General features: G+C 37.4%; 1 protein-coding gene across 3 annotated transcripts in view; it reads right to left on the reverse strand.

Annotated features, from left to right (window-relative positions):
• The window catches only part of LSAMP (limbic system associated membrane protein), an 836,652-nt gene that overhangs the window by 40,281 nt on the left and 782,800 nt on the right, over nt 1-13,571 (reverse strand). Inside the window, exon 7 of one of the 3 annotated variants that reach the window (XM_069069967.1) lies at nt 9,180-9,215. The exons of 1 other annotated variant lie outside the window; for it this stretch is intronic. In XM_069069967.1, coding sequence (XP_068926068.1) covers nt 9,180-9,215 — 36 coding nt within the window. Of the gene's footprint in view, nt 1-8,770; nt 9,216-13,571 lie in introns of those variants that run through there. One more of the 3 variants, XM_069069965.1, reaches the window with a different exon arrangement.

Below are 13,571 nucleotides of genomic sequence, written 5' to 3' on the forward strand. Positions count from 1 at the left end.
GGCATGCTCCAGTTTTCTCCAAAGGTTCAATGACTCTGGAAAGGGCCGAGCAGACCATCTCATCTAACTCTACCCAGTAATGCCAATGGTAACAGTGATTGACAGTCATTCTTAAAGAGAGCACATTGATACTAACTTCTTCAGTGGAGTATGAGTAAATGTTTGAAAAACTTGAACAGCATTGTCTGTCTGCTCAAATCCTTCTTCCTCTCACCTTTTTGAGAAGGATGCCATCCTTTGCTTCTACAAATATAATTTCTTCCCTTTTAGGCTGTTCTAATTCATGCTAATTAAAATGATGAGGCAGTCAATTACTGAAACTTAATTCCCAAATGTAAATGTTTCTGTGAAAGTGAGTTTTTTTTCTTCCCCCTCAAATCTCATAAAACAGAATGATTTCCATGGCATTAAAATTCAGTGGAAACAATTTAAATATAATAGAATATAGATGTACACACATGTATGTGTATTTGTATGTATATCCACCTTAAAAATCCTTGCAAATATTGGAAATTTAAATAGTAAAGCTGAGAACTAGAGGGGTGGTTACTGAGAAGTGTTGGCCACCATAAGGAGGAGGAGAATGAGATTTCAGAAACACTGGGACAGGCTCCCTGGCCCCAAATTATCTTCATCCCCATCTGTGGATGGATGCCGGAACCCGGAACCTCCACTGTCAAAGCTTCATCCATTTAGTTTTAAAGCTTTGATTCCTGTTAAAATCCCAGCCCCCTGGGAGAGGTAATACTCTAAAGCTTCTGTCAGTCATTTGTACATGAAGAACAAGATGACACTGGATGGCCTGAGGGTAAAGGGAAGGAAAGAGAGAGGGAGAAAAAGGGCACAGAACTGGAAAGACAAACTTCATCTACTTAATAATTTTGCCCAAGGCCTAAACTGAATGCAAGATCTCTATAATGGTTGAAATACAAAAAGTGTAAAATACTTATATTTCATAGCCCTTGTACAGTTACAGTAACAATCCTTAAATATTAGCTGTAATGATGGAGTGAGGTAGGAAAGCTCACTACACAGGATTCTTGATTATTCTCATGTGGATTAACCAGGGCTAATCTTGCTATGAAATTTTGCTAAAAACTGTCACCTATTCTTCCATGACACAAAATGACAGCTTTGTGTAATTTAGAACAGGGAAGTGATACTTTTAAATGAAAATTCCAATTTATCAATACTTTCTTATATTTGCATGGCCTTTTACATTTTATAAATAATTTCTCCTTATTTTATTTGATCATTACAGAATAGAGCTGTGCATTATTGTACCTATCTGATGAGTTTTTCTACAGATGCCTCTTTTATGAATGCATTCTAAGAAAAACATAGTATAAACAAAAAGAAACTCAGATTGTATCTTGCTCAAAGTCATACAGCTTCTGAGTAGCAATATCAAGATCAAACTGAGAGAGGCAGAGAGACAGAAACAAAGACTGAGACCAACAAAGATATAGATGGGGGGGCAAGGGTGTGGAGAGGGAGAGAGAGAGGCAGAGAGAGAGAGAGAGAGAGAGAGAGAGAGAGAGAGAGAGAGAGAGAGAGAGAGAGAGAGAGAGAGAGAGAGAGAGAGAGAGAGAGAGAGAGAGAGAGAGAGAGAGAGAGAGAGAGAGAGAGAGAGGCAGAGACAGAGAGAGAAGAGAGAGAGAAGAGAGAGAAAGGAGAGGGAAGGGACACAGACACAAAGGAAAACAGCAAAGGGAGGGAAAGACAAAGGGTGCCCTTTTGGATCTTGTGATATTTGAAATAAGAAGTACTTTTGGTGTTTAGCACAAGAAACAGTTACGTGGGAGCAGTTATTCCCAGAGAAATTTTCTCTACAAAAGACTTTCTCCTTTTAATTAATATAATGGGGAGTCTTTGATTAAAGATTGACTATAGCTCCTTTATTGAGTCATCAAGTAATTCTTTGGAAATAATATAGGAAATCCTATGACTAATTTAAATATAAATATGTACAAATAGACCTTTATTTACGTGTGTATTTTTAAAGTGTTTCTGCAAATTCTACCTAAATTGGTTCTCTATAATGTAGACTGGGACTGCTTTGCAAATTATGGTTTTAGAGGTTTTCTGGCACACTTAGAGGTTAAATGACTCATCCAGGGTCACAAGGCTAGTAGGTGTCAGAGGCAGTACTTGAATACAGGTGTTTCATATTTCAGCCACTATATCATGGTACCCTGTATATATTGGGACCTGTGATGTCATCTGTAGAAGGAGGTCCTGTGTAAGAAACTTCTACCTGTGCAAAGTGATAATGGTTGGCAACTCATAGCTTTAGTGACTTTCTGCAGGTACCGAGAAGATAAGTGATGTCATGCGTTAGAGGCATGACTGAACACAGAAAGGTCTTCCTGACACTGAAACCAGCTGTGTTGTTATACTGCACTGCTTGTCATATGTAAATGTATATGTAGATACATTGTTCATACACATAGAAATAACTATCTACACATAATAATATCGGTATTTAATAACAGCTAACATTTATTTAACACTTTAAGGTTTACCAAGTGCTTTACATATATTACCTCCTTTGAGCTTCACAAAAACTCTACGAGGCAGGTCCTAGGATTACTCATATTTTACAGATGAGCAAACAGAGGTTACAAGAAACTGACATATATACACGGACACACACATAATGGTGATAAGTAATGCTGATTTAAAAAAAACCTTAATTTTTCAAAGCTCTTTATATGTATGCACATCTATTTAATGAGCATATATCAATCAACAAGCATTTTTCAAGAACCTACATACTAGGCATTGTGACACATGCATGAATGTATTTTGTATGTATCTATACATATGTACATACATGCAGATTTGCATTATATTGTGTATATAAACACATTTTGTGTATATATATGTGTGTTTATATGTTTATACATTTTCTATTATTTTGGATTAGTCATGTTCCCTCCATTAGGATGGGTTGACTATAACCCTTTTAGAGAAGGTTCTTCAGAGAGTGATCAAGATCACAGCGATGGCATCAGCCACTCAAGTTTTTTAGCTTTATCTTTTGTCATTTTATCAAACAATGCTTTGAGGCATATGGAATTTTAAATCTATGCATAAATACGAATATAGATCTATGTGTCAAAACATCTGCACTTACACACATTCTGTGGGTTCGTGTGAATATAGAACTATGTGTATCTTCCTTATTAAGGAATTATCATAATAAAGACCTGAAAAATCATCCATCATTTGCACTGTAGGTGATGTTTCAGAAGGAATGAATATAACTTCACCGGCATTCATCTACATGAAATAGATTGTTTTTTTTTTCCTTTAATATTGCTATATTCTCATTATTGTGGGAACTGACATGAATAACCCATTCCAGCAAATGCCAGGTAGGACATCCCCCTACTTTGGGAAGAAAGTTTTTGCTGATGCCAAGGTCTATCAATAAGTTTGTGTGTGTGTGTGTGTGTGTGTGTGTGTGTGTGTAGATAAGAGATAGAAATATGGACATATATATGGTTATACATATATGAACACATATGTGTATACACACATATGCTTATGTAATACACACAGCTATATAACATTTTAATATCATTTCAGTAGTAAAAATCCAGACTGTTTTATTATGTGTATTTTAGCTCGATAGCGTTCCTTTTTCCAGGCCTTATGCCTGTGCCATTACTGAACATTCTGGAGAACACCAAAGGTTAATGGAAACAGTGTGCCCTCATTAAGCTCTATTTGTGGGAAGGAGCTGGTAGCTTATATTATGAGGTGTCCAGAGAGTGAAATGCCATTAACACACCATGAATACTGAGCATTGATCATACATCTGGCCTCTTTGTAATGTTGCAAAAGTGCCCAAATCCTACTAGAGATTAGTGATTTAAAAAAATACAAATCAAGTAATGACAGTTGTCCATCTGAATATGACTACTCCTAGTTTCATAAGAACCTTTCTTCCAAGAAATTCAAAAAACCTTCATGTGTTCTAGTCTATGCATTCTTAAAGCACTCCTGGAAAAGTGTGTGTAGGTTATTTTCCCATTTAAAAGATGGAAAAATGAAAGACAGAAAATTATACAAGTAGTTATCTGGGGTTAATAGAAATGTACATGCAAAGAAATTTGGGTGAATCTGAGTTTCAGTTTCTAAGTGCTACAGGTAGCTAAAGCTATCTTTAATTAAAGAAGGCTTTGTGTATATGCCTATAGGTGTGTGTACATGAAAGATATATAATTTTATCAGTGTTGAGGATTCAGTGCACCATCACAGAGAGTAATTAATCTAAATATTAATAAATCAGAGGATGGGGAGCAGGGGAAGAGGCTAGGTGGAACAGTGAGTAGAGTGCTGACATGGAGTCAGGAGGACCTGAGTTCAGATCCGGCCCCAGACACTTAACACACACACACACACACACACACACACACACACACACACACACACAAACTAGCCGTGTGACCTTGGGCAAGTTACTTAACCCCAATTGCCCTCCAAAAAAGAAAATAAATAAATAGATATATCAGAGGATCATAGATTTAGAGTTATAAGGGGAAGGGTCTTAGAGGTCTTAAGGTACAGTCCCTTCATTTGGAGGGTGAAGTAAAGGAGAAAACTGAGCTTCGATGAAGTTAAACAGTTTGCATGATTAATAGAGGCAGAGTAGGGATGTAATGCAGGTCCATCTTCTGATTTCAAATCTTTATGACCTAGTAATATGACTGAGACATAGAGAGCTTGAGTGGCTAAACAGGGTCACACAGATATTAAGCATTAGAGATGGAATTTGAACTCAGGCCTTCCAGGCTAGAATTCTATATACTACATCACACTGCTTTTTGTATTTCAATTTAGGCACTGAAAAATACGTTTCTGTTGGGGGGTAACCGCATATATCTTCACAGGATGGCTACTCTGTGTAGTGCATTATTAAAATGGGATTTTCAGTTAGGATTATCAAATGAGAGAGAAAGCCAGAATGCCATTTGTTCAGAAGAGGTAAAATGTCTGTTGTAACAAGGAATGGAGAGCTTACTCATTAATACTCTAGGTGATGTCCTAGAGGGAATGAATGGATCTGTATAGCCATTTGCATGGAATGGGATGTTTGCAGTATTTTCTATCCTGTTACCTTTCCATCACAGTGGCAGCTGACACAGATAATCCATTCCCACAAGTACCAGGTGGGGGCAGGAAGGTGTCTTCCCTCTTCTGTCTGTGGGACACAGACTTTTGCTGATGCCAGGGTCTGTCAGCATGTACATCAGACTCTACTCAGAAGGGAAATATGCCAGGCTGACTTAGAGTTTCTGCAAGCTTGGTTTGTTTGTGAGATTTTTTTTTTAGAGAGCTTTAGACAGCTGTATTAATCATGCAAACCCAGCCATGTGCAATGTGTTTTATCAACAGAAAAACAGGGACTGAATAGTAACCAGCTTCTGAAAGGACCCAGTGCAAAGCCTGAGTCTAGAAGATAAACCAAACATTTCCCGAACCCACTTGCCATTCTCGGTTAGTGAATGGAAAGGCTGTTCCCTTGGGATAATAATCAGATGGGAGGCAAATTTGTTAGACAAAATTCCAAAGTGATTTGCAAAGTAGAAATGACTGGAGAAAAGGTGAACTGAGCACACAGAATGGTCTTTTTTGCCCATTTAGTCAAGAGGATGTTTCATACAAGAATTCAAAAAAGACAGTAATAGTAGTAGATTTCCACCACCCCATCCCCATAGCCATTCATATTACTTTTACTTTCTAAGGCAGGTTCCATCCCTACATTCTGAACACAGAATCATTCTAGGGGTAGGAGATTCTATAAACTCATTGCCTTCATCAATGAATATTATATTAAAGAAAACTTACAGCTAAGGGATTGAGAGTGGCCGTACTAATATCTCCAAGTGTTCAGAATGAGGCCTTAGGAAATGGTGTAAGTCTAACAAAAACGAGGAGTGTTTTCTTAGCCTTTCAGACCCACCTAGGCCTCTCTCTTCTCCTTTTATAATTCACCATGTTCTCCGTAGTGATGCAGTCAGGAGAGGGTTATGCAAATATATGCAATCCAGGACTCATTTCAGAATAAATAAATCTAAATTAAAATTAATGAAAAAACACCTAACAGAAACAGATCAAGCAATGAGCTAAGGGTTGAAAAAAAAATGAGGTGGGAGGGTGTACTGTCTTCTGTTTTAGAAGAAGGGATGAGGGAAATTTTTAAAATTTTGATTGGCTATGGAAAATGCAAGGCAATATTTGGTGTCATTCCAGCAACTAATATTATTATTGCTACTGCAGAAAAATCAAGCAATATGATGAGGGAAACTCAAGGGAAATCCTGAGTTATTGAGACTTGTTTTTGTTTAATCACAGCTTGAAAGGGGCTTAGGACAAGGTTCCTGCTGAGACACTGATGTTTGAAACCAAGTCTGCTTGATGAACCATCCAGGGTGGAGTTGGAGGGGAAAGCTTCACGTGAGGTATATTAACAGAAAGAAATTGGAATTAAATGCATATTTTTATTAAAGGGAAAAAGCAGGGAGAATATTTAAACTGTGAAGAGAGAAAATTATCTCAAGAATTGTGTTTCCCCATACATGAGTTCAACACACTTCATGTCATTCAATAACCAATAATTATTTAAAGTGTCAGTAAAGCAAGGTTTCAAATTCAGGGGAACAAAATAGAAAAGATCACCCAAGATGCCTTAAATTCCAAGGTAACAGTAAAACATGCTCCCCATAGAGGTTGTAAGTGTTGCATTGGGATAGTAAAAGGGATACCTGAATCACAGTGTTAATCATTCTTTTTGAGCATGTCAGATGTTGACTGTTCTCTGGACTAGTGAGAGTATGAAGACAGTGACTTTCTCACGTGCCCATTTCATTATTGGAAATACAAGACTTGTAAGAAGAAGATTTGTCTCTGTCCCAGACTATCCCCACCAGTTACCTGAAATCTCATTGAATAGCTTCCCAATTCCCACCACCAGCAACCCGAAGCATTAGTAACAGGTTAAACTAGAATACTACAAGCTATTTGAACTAAGAGAAAACTAACTACAATCTATCTATAATGTGAGATCGAACTAGGGCCATTCTCCAATCAACACAGGGGAGGAGGATTGTCAAGTTCTCACTGTTCTAAGGGCTCTCTTCCCCTCCAGTCAATTTCATTTAATCTGTTTCTCTTTCTGAATGGCATGTGAATTATTCCTCTGGATGTTTTTTTTTTCTTATGATCAGGCATGATTCAATGAAATATTTGAACTGGCAAAAGTGGCCGGGAAACAGTATTCACAAAGTATGCACAGGGTTTTAGGAAAATTGGGTTTTGCTCACCTTTGAATATAGGTGAATAGATTGAATAGAAATGCCTCTTTGAAAATGTTATCTTTCGGATAAAATGTTTCTGCGCATATGGGCTCCTGAAGATGTTTGTAAAATGGTAACATAGCAAAATGGTAATGCATTCCTCTACAACTCCAAGACAAAAAGACTTATAATAAATATGGTCTTTCAAGAATCCCAAATAAAACATTTTTCATGAATACTTAACTTGGTGATAAATAAAGGAAATGCTTCTTTTTTTAGAAGTATCTTTTAAGCTTGATGTGCCCTGAACTAGTCATTTTCTCTGATGATTCATTGTGATATGGAGGTGAGCCTGGCCCCTCAAAGAAACAGGAACTCTGGCAGATCCTACTCTGAACTGCAAAGGCTTTGAGTAAAAACTCTTATGACTTCATGTTTATCATCTGGGGACCAGCCTAGCTAAGTTTTTCTTTCTGCCCACAGCAACTCACAAAATCATCTAGCAATACATATGAAGGTTACCATCTGTACCAGTGGAGGTAGTATTCCTTATAGTCTTTTGAATTATGGAAATAAGAAGTATTTTTGGTGTTTGGGGCAAGACAGGTTTTGTATATGTTCCTAGGGACATTTCTACTGTAGCAGGGCTTCCTTTTTTTCTTTTATTTATGTAAATGTATATTTTAAATCCCACTTAAAGGTTGATTGATGCTCTTTTGTTGAGTTAGCGAGTGATCATTTGTAGTCAATGTAAGAAATCCTTTGATTAATTTTTAAAATGCACATAAAATATGTTTGCAATGAATTTAGAGATATACATACATATATTTACCAAAAATAAATTATTGGTTATTTTTAAAACTAGGGCATAAATGGGTACAAGCATTCAGTTTTGATGAGTCTTAACAAAGCATGATTCTTTTTAGCTCAAGCAGTAGAAGCACTGTACCTTTAATTCGCTGTTTGAATATATTTCATTTATGGTGCATACAATAATCATGTTTAATTGGATTTATTTTTTCACACTCTGCCCCTCATGGCCTACTTTCCTACTTTTTTCAGCTCTTTGAGGGATATTTGCAAATCACTTTCTGGGATTTAATTTTAATGGTAGGTTGGTTTCATTTTGGACTTTTCTTTCTTTTTTTTTTCAACCTTGCTTAAATTTTATTTGCCAATTTGCTTTTAAATAGCCTTAAGTTATAGGGCTGTGGCTGTAGTTTGCATCTAAATGTGATACAGATGGCATAATTTAACTAGATTGTCCATGCAGAGATTTGTTAAAATGAACACAAAATGTTCACCTTGGTTTCTTTGCCTTTACTTTCAAAAAGATCAGGTCAGAGCCTATGTCCTAGAAATATCTTGATAATATTATAAACTGGGCAATATGTAAAAATTTTTTCCACTAATTTTATCAATGTTTTTTTGGTTTAGATTGGCTAAGTCCCCAAACGTGGGGGTAGATAATCTATCTGTTCTTTTCTTTTGGGGATTCAGAACTTGGCTGACTTTCACATGAAAAAGGAAGATTAGGGTAGTTAGTTGCTGCTGCAGCTGCCAAGTAAAAAATCTTTGAACAGCTTTATTTCTGGGTATTTGGTACTGTCACCTTGATTCCTGATCAAATACCAGTAGGCCAGACAGCAGCAGCAAAGTGTAGAAATACTTTAAACAGGGTCACTGAACTATATCATGCCTATCAGGTTTGAAGGGGCAGCTATCATTGCTGTTCTAGCTGGAGGCGTAAGGAAGAAGAGTGATTCTTATTGAATGTGAATTTTGTGAATTGTTTTCCCCTCCCTAGGTTTAAACATGAAGATGATGGAGAATGACCCTGCAGTAGCATAGTGTGATAGAAACCATACTGACCTTGATTAGGGTTGGGGATTGTGGGTAAAACTCGTTCTGAAGGGGGAAAAACAGTAAGTATCATGGAGAAAAATATATACAAGTGAACTTCTCATTTCTAGCTATAAAGAAAATATAAAACAGATGACTTTCCATCCTAACTAGATTTCAGAAAAGGAAGATGTGATTCCACTGACAGGTCATGTTGTATGTCCCCTGTTGATAGCAGAAAACCAAAGAGAGCTATCCAATGAAAATCAAATATTGTCTGTGAAATGGCGAGAAAAACAAAATAAAACAAAACTTCATATTAAGTAGGAGTGTTAAATGGCTCCTACCTTTTGTTAGGAAAAGTATCATCCAGTTGAAGATCCGATATAAAAGTAATATTGTTTAACAAAGACCATTTTGGATTCTGGTGACCATTGTTCAAGTACTCCTGATGGATCACATGACACACCAACCCTACTTCCCACTGTATTGATTCTGAATTCTAGTCTCACCACTGGGCAATGGAGCTGCATTGGCTATAGCTCCTCCTCTTGAATCCTCATACCAACTTCAATTGGTCCTTATCCTCTACAGCCCCACTCCAACTTGCTTCAACCCATCCGCTGTATAGAATACTCATAATTGTTCATATATTGCTTTACAGCATCAAGCAGATTAACTAACACGTTTTAATTCCTCATTTTCACCAACCTGGCTGTCATGACTATTACACCCCATAAATCTTTTGGCAATGTTTCACATTCCCTAAGATAAGCAGCTATCACATTTAAATACTAACATTTTCTTTCCCATTGCCTCTTCCACACTGAAGATATGAGGAAAAAGAAGTATTTCTGAGTGTATGTTACACATGTTTGTAATAAACAGGCATACATATGTGCATATATTTTTTCTTTTTTTTTTTATAAGCAATCAGGGTTAAGTAACTTGCTCAAGGTTACACAGCCAGTTATTTCTGGGTGTGGTGATGAGTATCTGAGCCCAGATTTGATCCAGGTCATCCCAACACTGGAGCCAGTGCTCTTACTCGCTGTGCTACCTGGCCTCCCCTATGTGCATATGTTCTTACTTCAAGTAATATACATGACACTTTTTTTATTGTTTCCCAATGCATACACAAATATTACATCCCCATCTCAGAAAATAAGTTTTTGACAGCCAAGAAAACTTGTCAGAAGGTTTGACTTTGGTCAGGCTAAAGTGGGATGCTTCATCTTATGGCTAAATGCAGTTTTTGTGCCCTGTGACTTTTAAAAATTGAACAGGGAGCATTTTCATGTCAATTCAAGAAGGCTTTATCATATACCTACTATGTGCAAGGCATCACTCTAGGCACTGGGGATTCAAAGACAAAAGTTGGCACTGTTTGAACCAGTTATTTTGTTAAATATCCCACCTCACCTCTCACAGGTTATTCATCTTATCTCAAAACCCAAGTTGCATTGTGACACTTCTCTACAGGTTCTCTCAGAAAGGTGACTCGTTGAATTGAGCCTCCTGTCTTCTATTACTTTTGTTCCCTTCAGCTAAATACATCCAAGGCACCCTTCTTTCCTTTTGTAAGTAAAGTGCTGGCGAAACCCTGTAAATATCTATTTGTGTCTATATCTGTATCTAGACTAGGCTTGTGTTTTCACTGATCAAAGGAACTCTCAGATTACTAAACTTCTTCTACCAAAACAGGTTGGCTCTCTATCCACTACCAATCTGCTATAACTCGTTGAATGTCTTTCGGTCTCTCTCCCCCTCCTCCTCTGTCTCCCTCTCTCCCCCTTCCCTCCTTTCTCTCTAGGTAGATGGTTATGCCTATATTGCTATATATGTGGGGATGTGTATGTATATGTATGTGGGTGCATATTTTCTATTTTGTCATCTCCTACTCTAAGCTTATGGAAAGCAAGTTGGACTTCGTAAAGATGCAACTCATTTTGGTCACTCAAAATCTGGGACACTAGAAAGAGTGCTAAGCTTAGTGTGGTTCAGTTGAAAGTTTTAGTCTCAGATGAGGAGTTTCCTAAGCATATTACAATGCAGCAGGACAATAATTACTCAATGAATAATTGGGACTTACTTATTCAAGTGTCAAGCAGACAATTCAAACTTCTGCTGGTTATTTGACATTACATCTCCAGCCTAGAAAATAAATATCTAGGCTTTTCATAGCATTTATGTAGCAGTAGGTGAGCATGGTCCTATGTTCTACTCCATCTACCTTATTCTGTTATTACTATTATTATTCAGGCTGTTTAAATGGTTCAGCTTAATATTTTCTTCTCATACTGTTCACAGTTGGGTAAATGCTCTCTGCCCTCATTTTTACATGGCCATTTATAACATTGCGAAGTCATTTCTCCCACCTTCTATTCATCACCCTTTCAATTTCTTCTCACCTTATTATCATCACTTTAGCTTCACCCTATAATCATCATTTCCCCCTATCACACCTTATTAGTTATTTTATTCTCTCAATTCTATCCCACTGCCTGATCACTCCCTAAGCTCTTCTCCATCCCAGCTTTTTAGCATCACTCTTCAATTATCTCCCCCTGCTATTATTATTTTCCTACTCCATCCCATTATACCTGTTGTCATTATTACATCTCTGGTTTCATGGACAACTCTAAGAGTGTCAAATGAAACAGGATGTAGTAAGTACTTTTTGCATGGAAAATAAGTCATAGAAACTTTTAGTCTCAGTTTCTTTCAGGGTACTAATCACATTAGCCTGACCTCTAGATTTTGGAGATGGTTAACACTATTGTGGGGCAGAACAACTCAACAATAGACCAAGAAGTCAGGTTCAAAGTCTCACTCTCAGTTTAACTGGAAATCCAAAACCCAGAGTTGGAAGGGACATAAGAAGTCATATAGTCCAACTCCTATTCAATTTCACTCCTCTCTACAATATCCCTGACAAGTGGTCATCCAACCTCTGCTCTATGGGTTGTGTTCGAGTCAGGAGGAATCCACTGCCATTTTCTTTTACAGCTCTAATTGTTAGGAAATTTTTATTATGTTGAAATGAAATCTGCCTCCCTATAAATTCTACCCATTAGCCTTTCAGGAACAAACAGAATTAAATCTAATCTCCTCCCTGTATGGTAACGCTTTAAATTCTTGATAATAGCTGTCATATTTCTCCTGAGTCTTTTCTTCTCCAGTCTTCTTCCTCACTATCTCCCATATTAGTCCCTTTCTCCATTTGTATCACAACCATCACCTTTTGTCTAGACCAGGGGTAGGGAACCTGCAGTCTTGAGGCCACCAGTGGCCCCATAGATACTTAAGTGCAGTCCTTTGATTGAAACCAAACATCACAGAACAAATCCCCTTAATAAAAGAATTTGTCCTGTAAAACTTGGACTCGATCAAAAGACCACACCCAAAGACCTAGAAGGCTATTATGTGGCCTAAAAGTCCACAGGTTTCCCACCCTGGGAGACTATTGAAATTGCCTCCTAACTGGTTTCCCTTTATTTAATGTCTTTGCTCTCCAATCCATTCTCCTCATATCTTCCAAATTAATATTCCTAAAATATAGCTCAGACTCTGCTACTCCCCTCCCCTCTTTTTTTTTAAGAAGCTTCAGTGATTTTCCAGTGGTTCTAAGATAAAATACAAATGTCTCTGTTTGGCATTTAAAACCCCTTGCAATCTCCTGTAAACCTATATATCCAGGCAAATTACACATTGCTTACTCCCTTTGTATGACATTCCATCACCCCACTTCATGTCTTTGTATAGACTGTATATACCCCTATGTCCAGAATTCTCTCTTCATCTCTGTTTCTTGGAACCCTAAGCTCTCTTTAAGGCTCAGTTCAAATATTATGTTTGCAGAATAGCCTCTCAAGTCCAAAAATTTATTGGAAAAAGGAGAGGATGATTTTATTTGTCTGTGTACCTGTTGTATTCCCCCAGTAGCAGGTAAATTCTTTTGAGGGCAGGAACTGTCTGAATTTTTGTATTAAATTTTCCAACACCCAGTACAGTGGTTGGCACATAGTATATCCTTAATAAAAGCTTATTGTTTAGGGGCGGCCAGGTAGCTCAGTGAGTAAGATCACCAGCCCCAGAGTCGGGATAACCTGGGATCGAATCCGGGCTCAGATACTTACCACCACACCCAGAAATAACTGGCCATGTAACCTGGAGCAAGTTATTTAACCCCAATTGCTTAAAAAAAAAAAAGCTTACTGTTTGATTGGTTATTTGACATCTATTTCTATTTTCTTCAATAGATCTATTTTGGGGGATGGATTCCAGTCCCCTTATCACCTGGCCACACATTTCTGCATGCATTCTGCTTTATCAGTCTTATTCAAGATGTGACTAATCACAGTTCACTAGGTGTGGTTTGATAAGGTCAGAATACAAAGGGATGAGTATTGTTATCTTCCA

Source organism: Petaurus breviceps, unplaced genomic scaffold (assembly GCF_028583685.1).
Source record: "Petaurus breviceps papuanus isolate PSGF00001 unplaced genomic scaffold, PetGlider_PUasm1.0 90792, whole genome shotgun sequence".
Taxonomy (NCBI): Eukaryota; Metazoa; Chordata; class Mammalia; order Diprotodontia; family Petauridae; genus Petaurus; species Petaurus breviceps.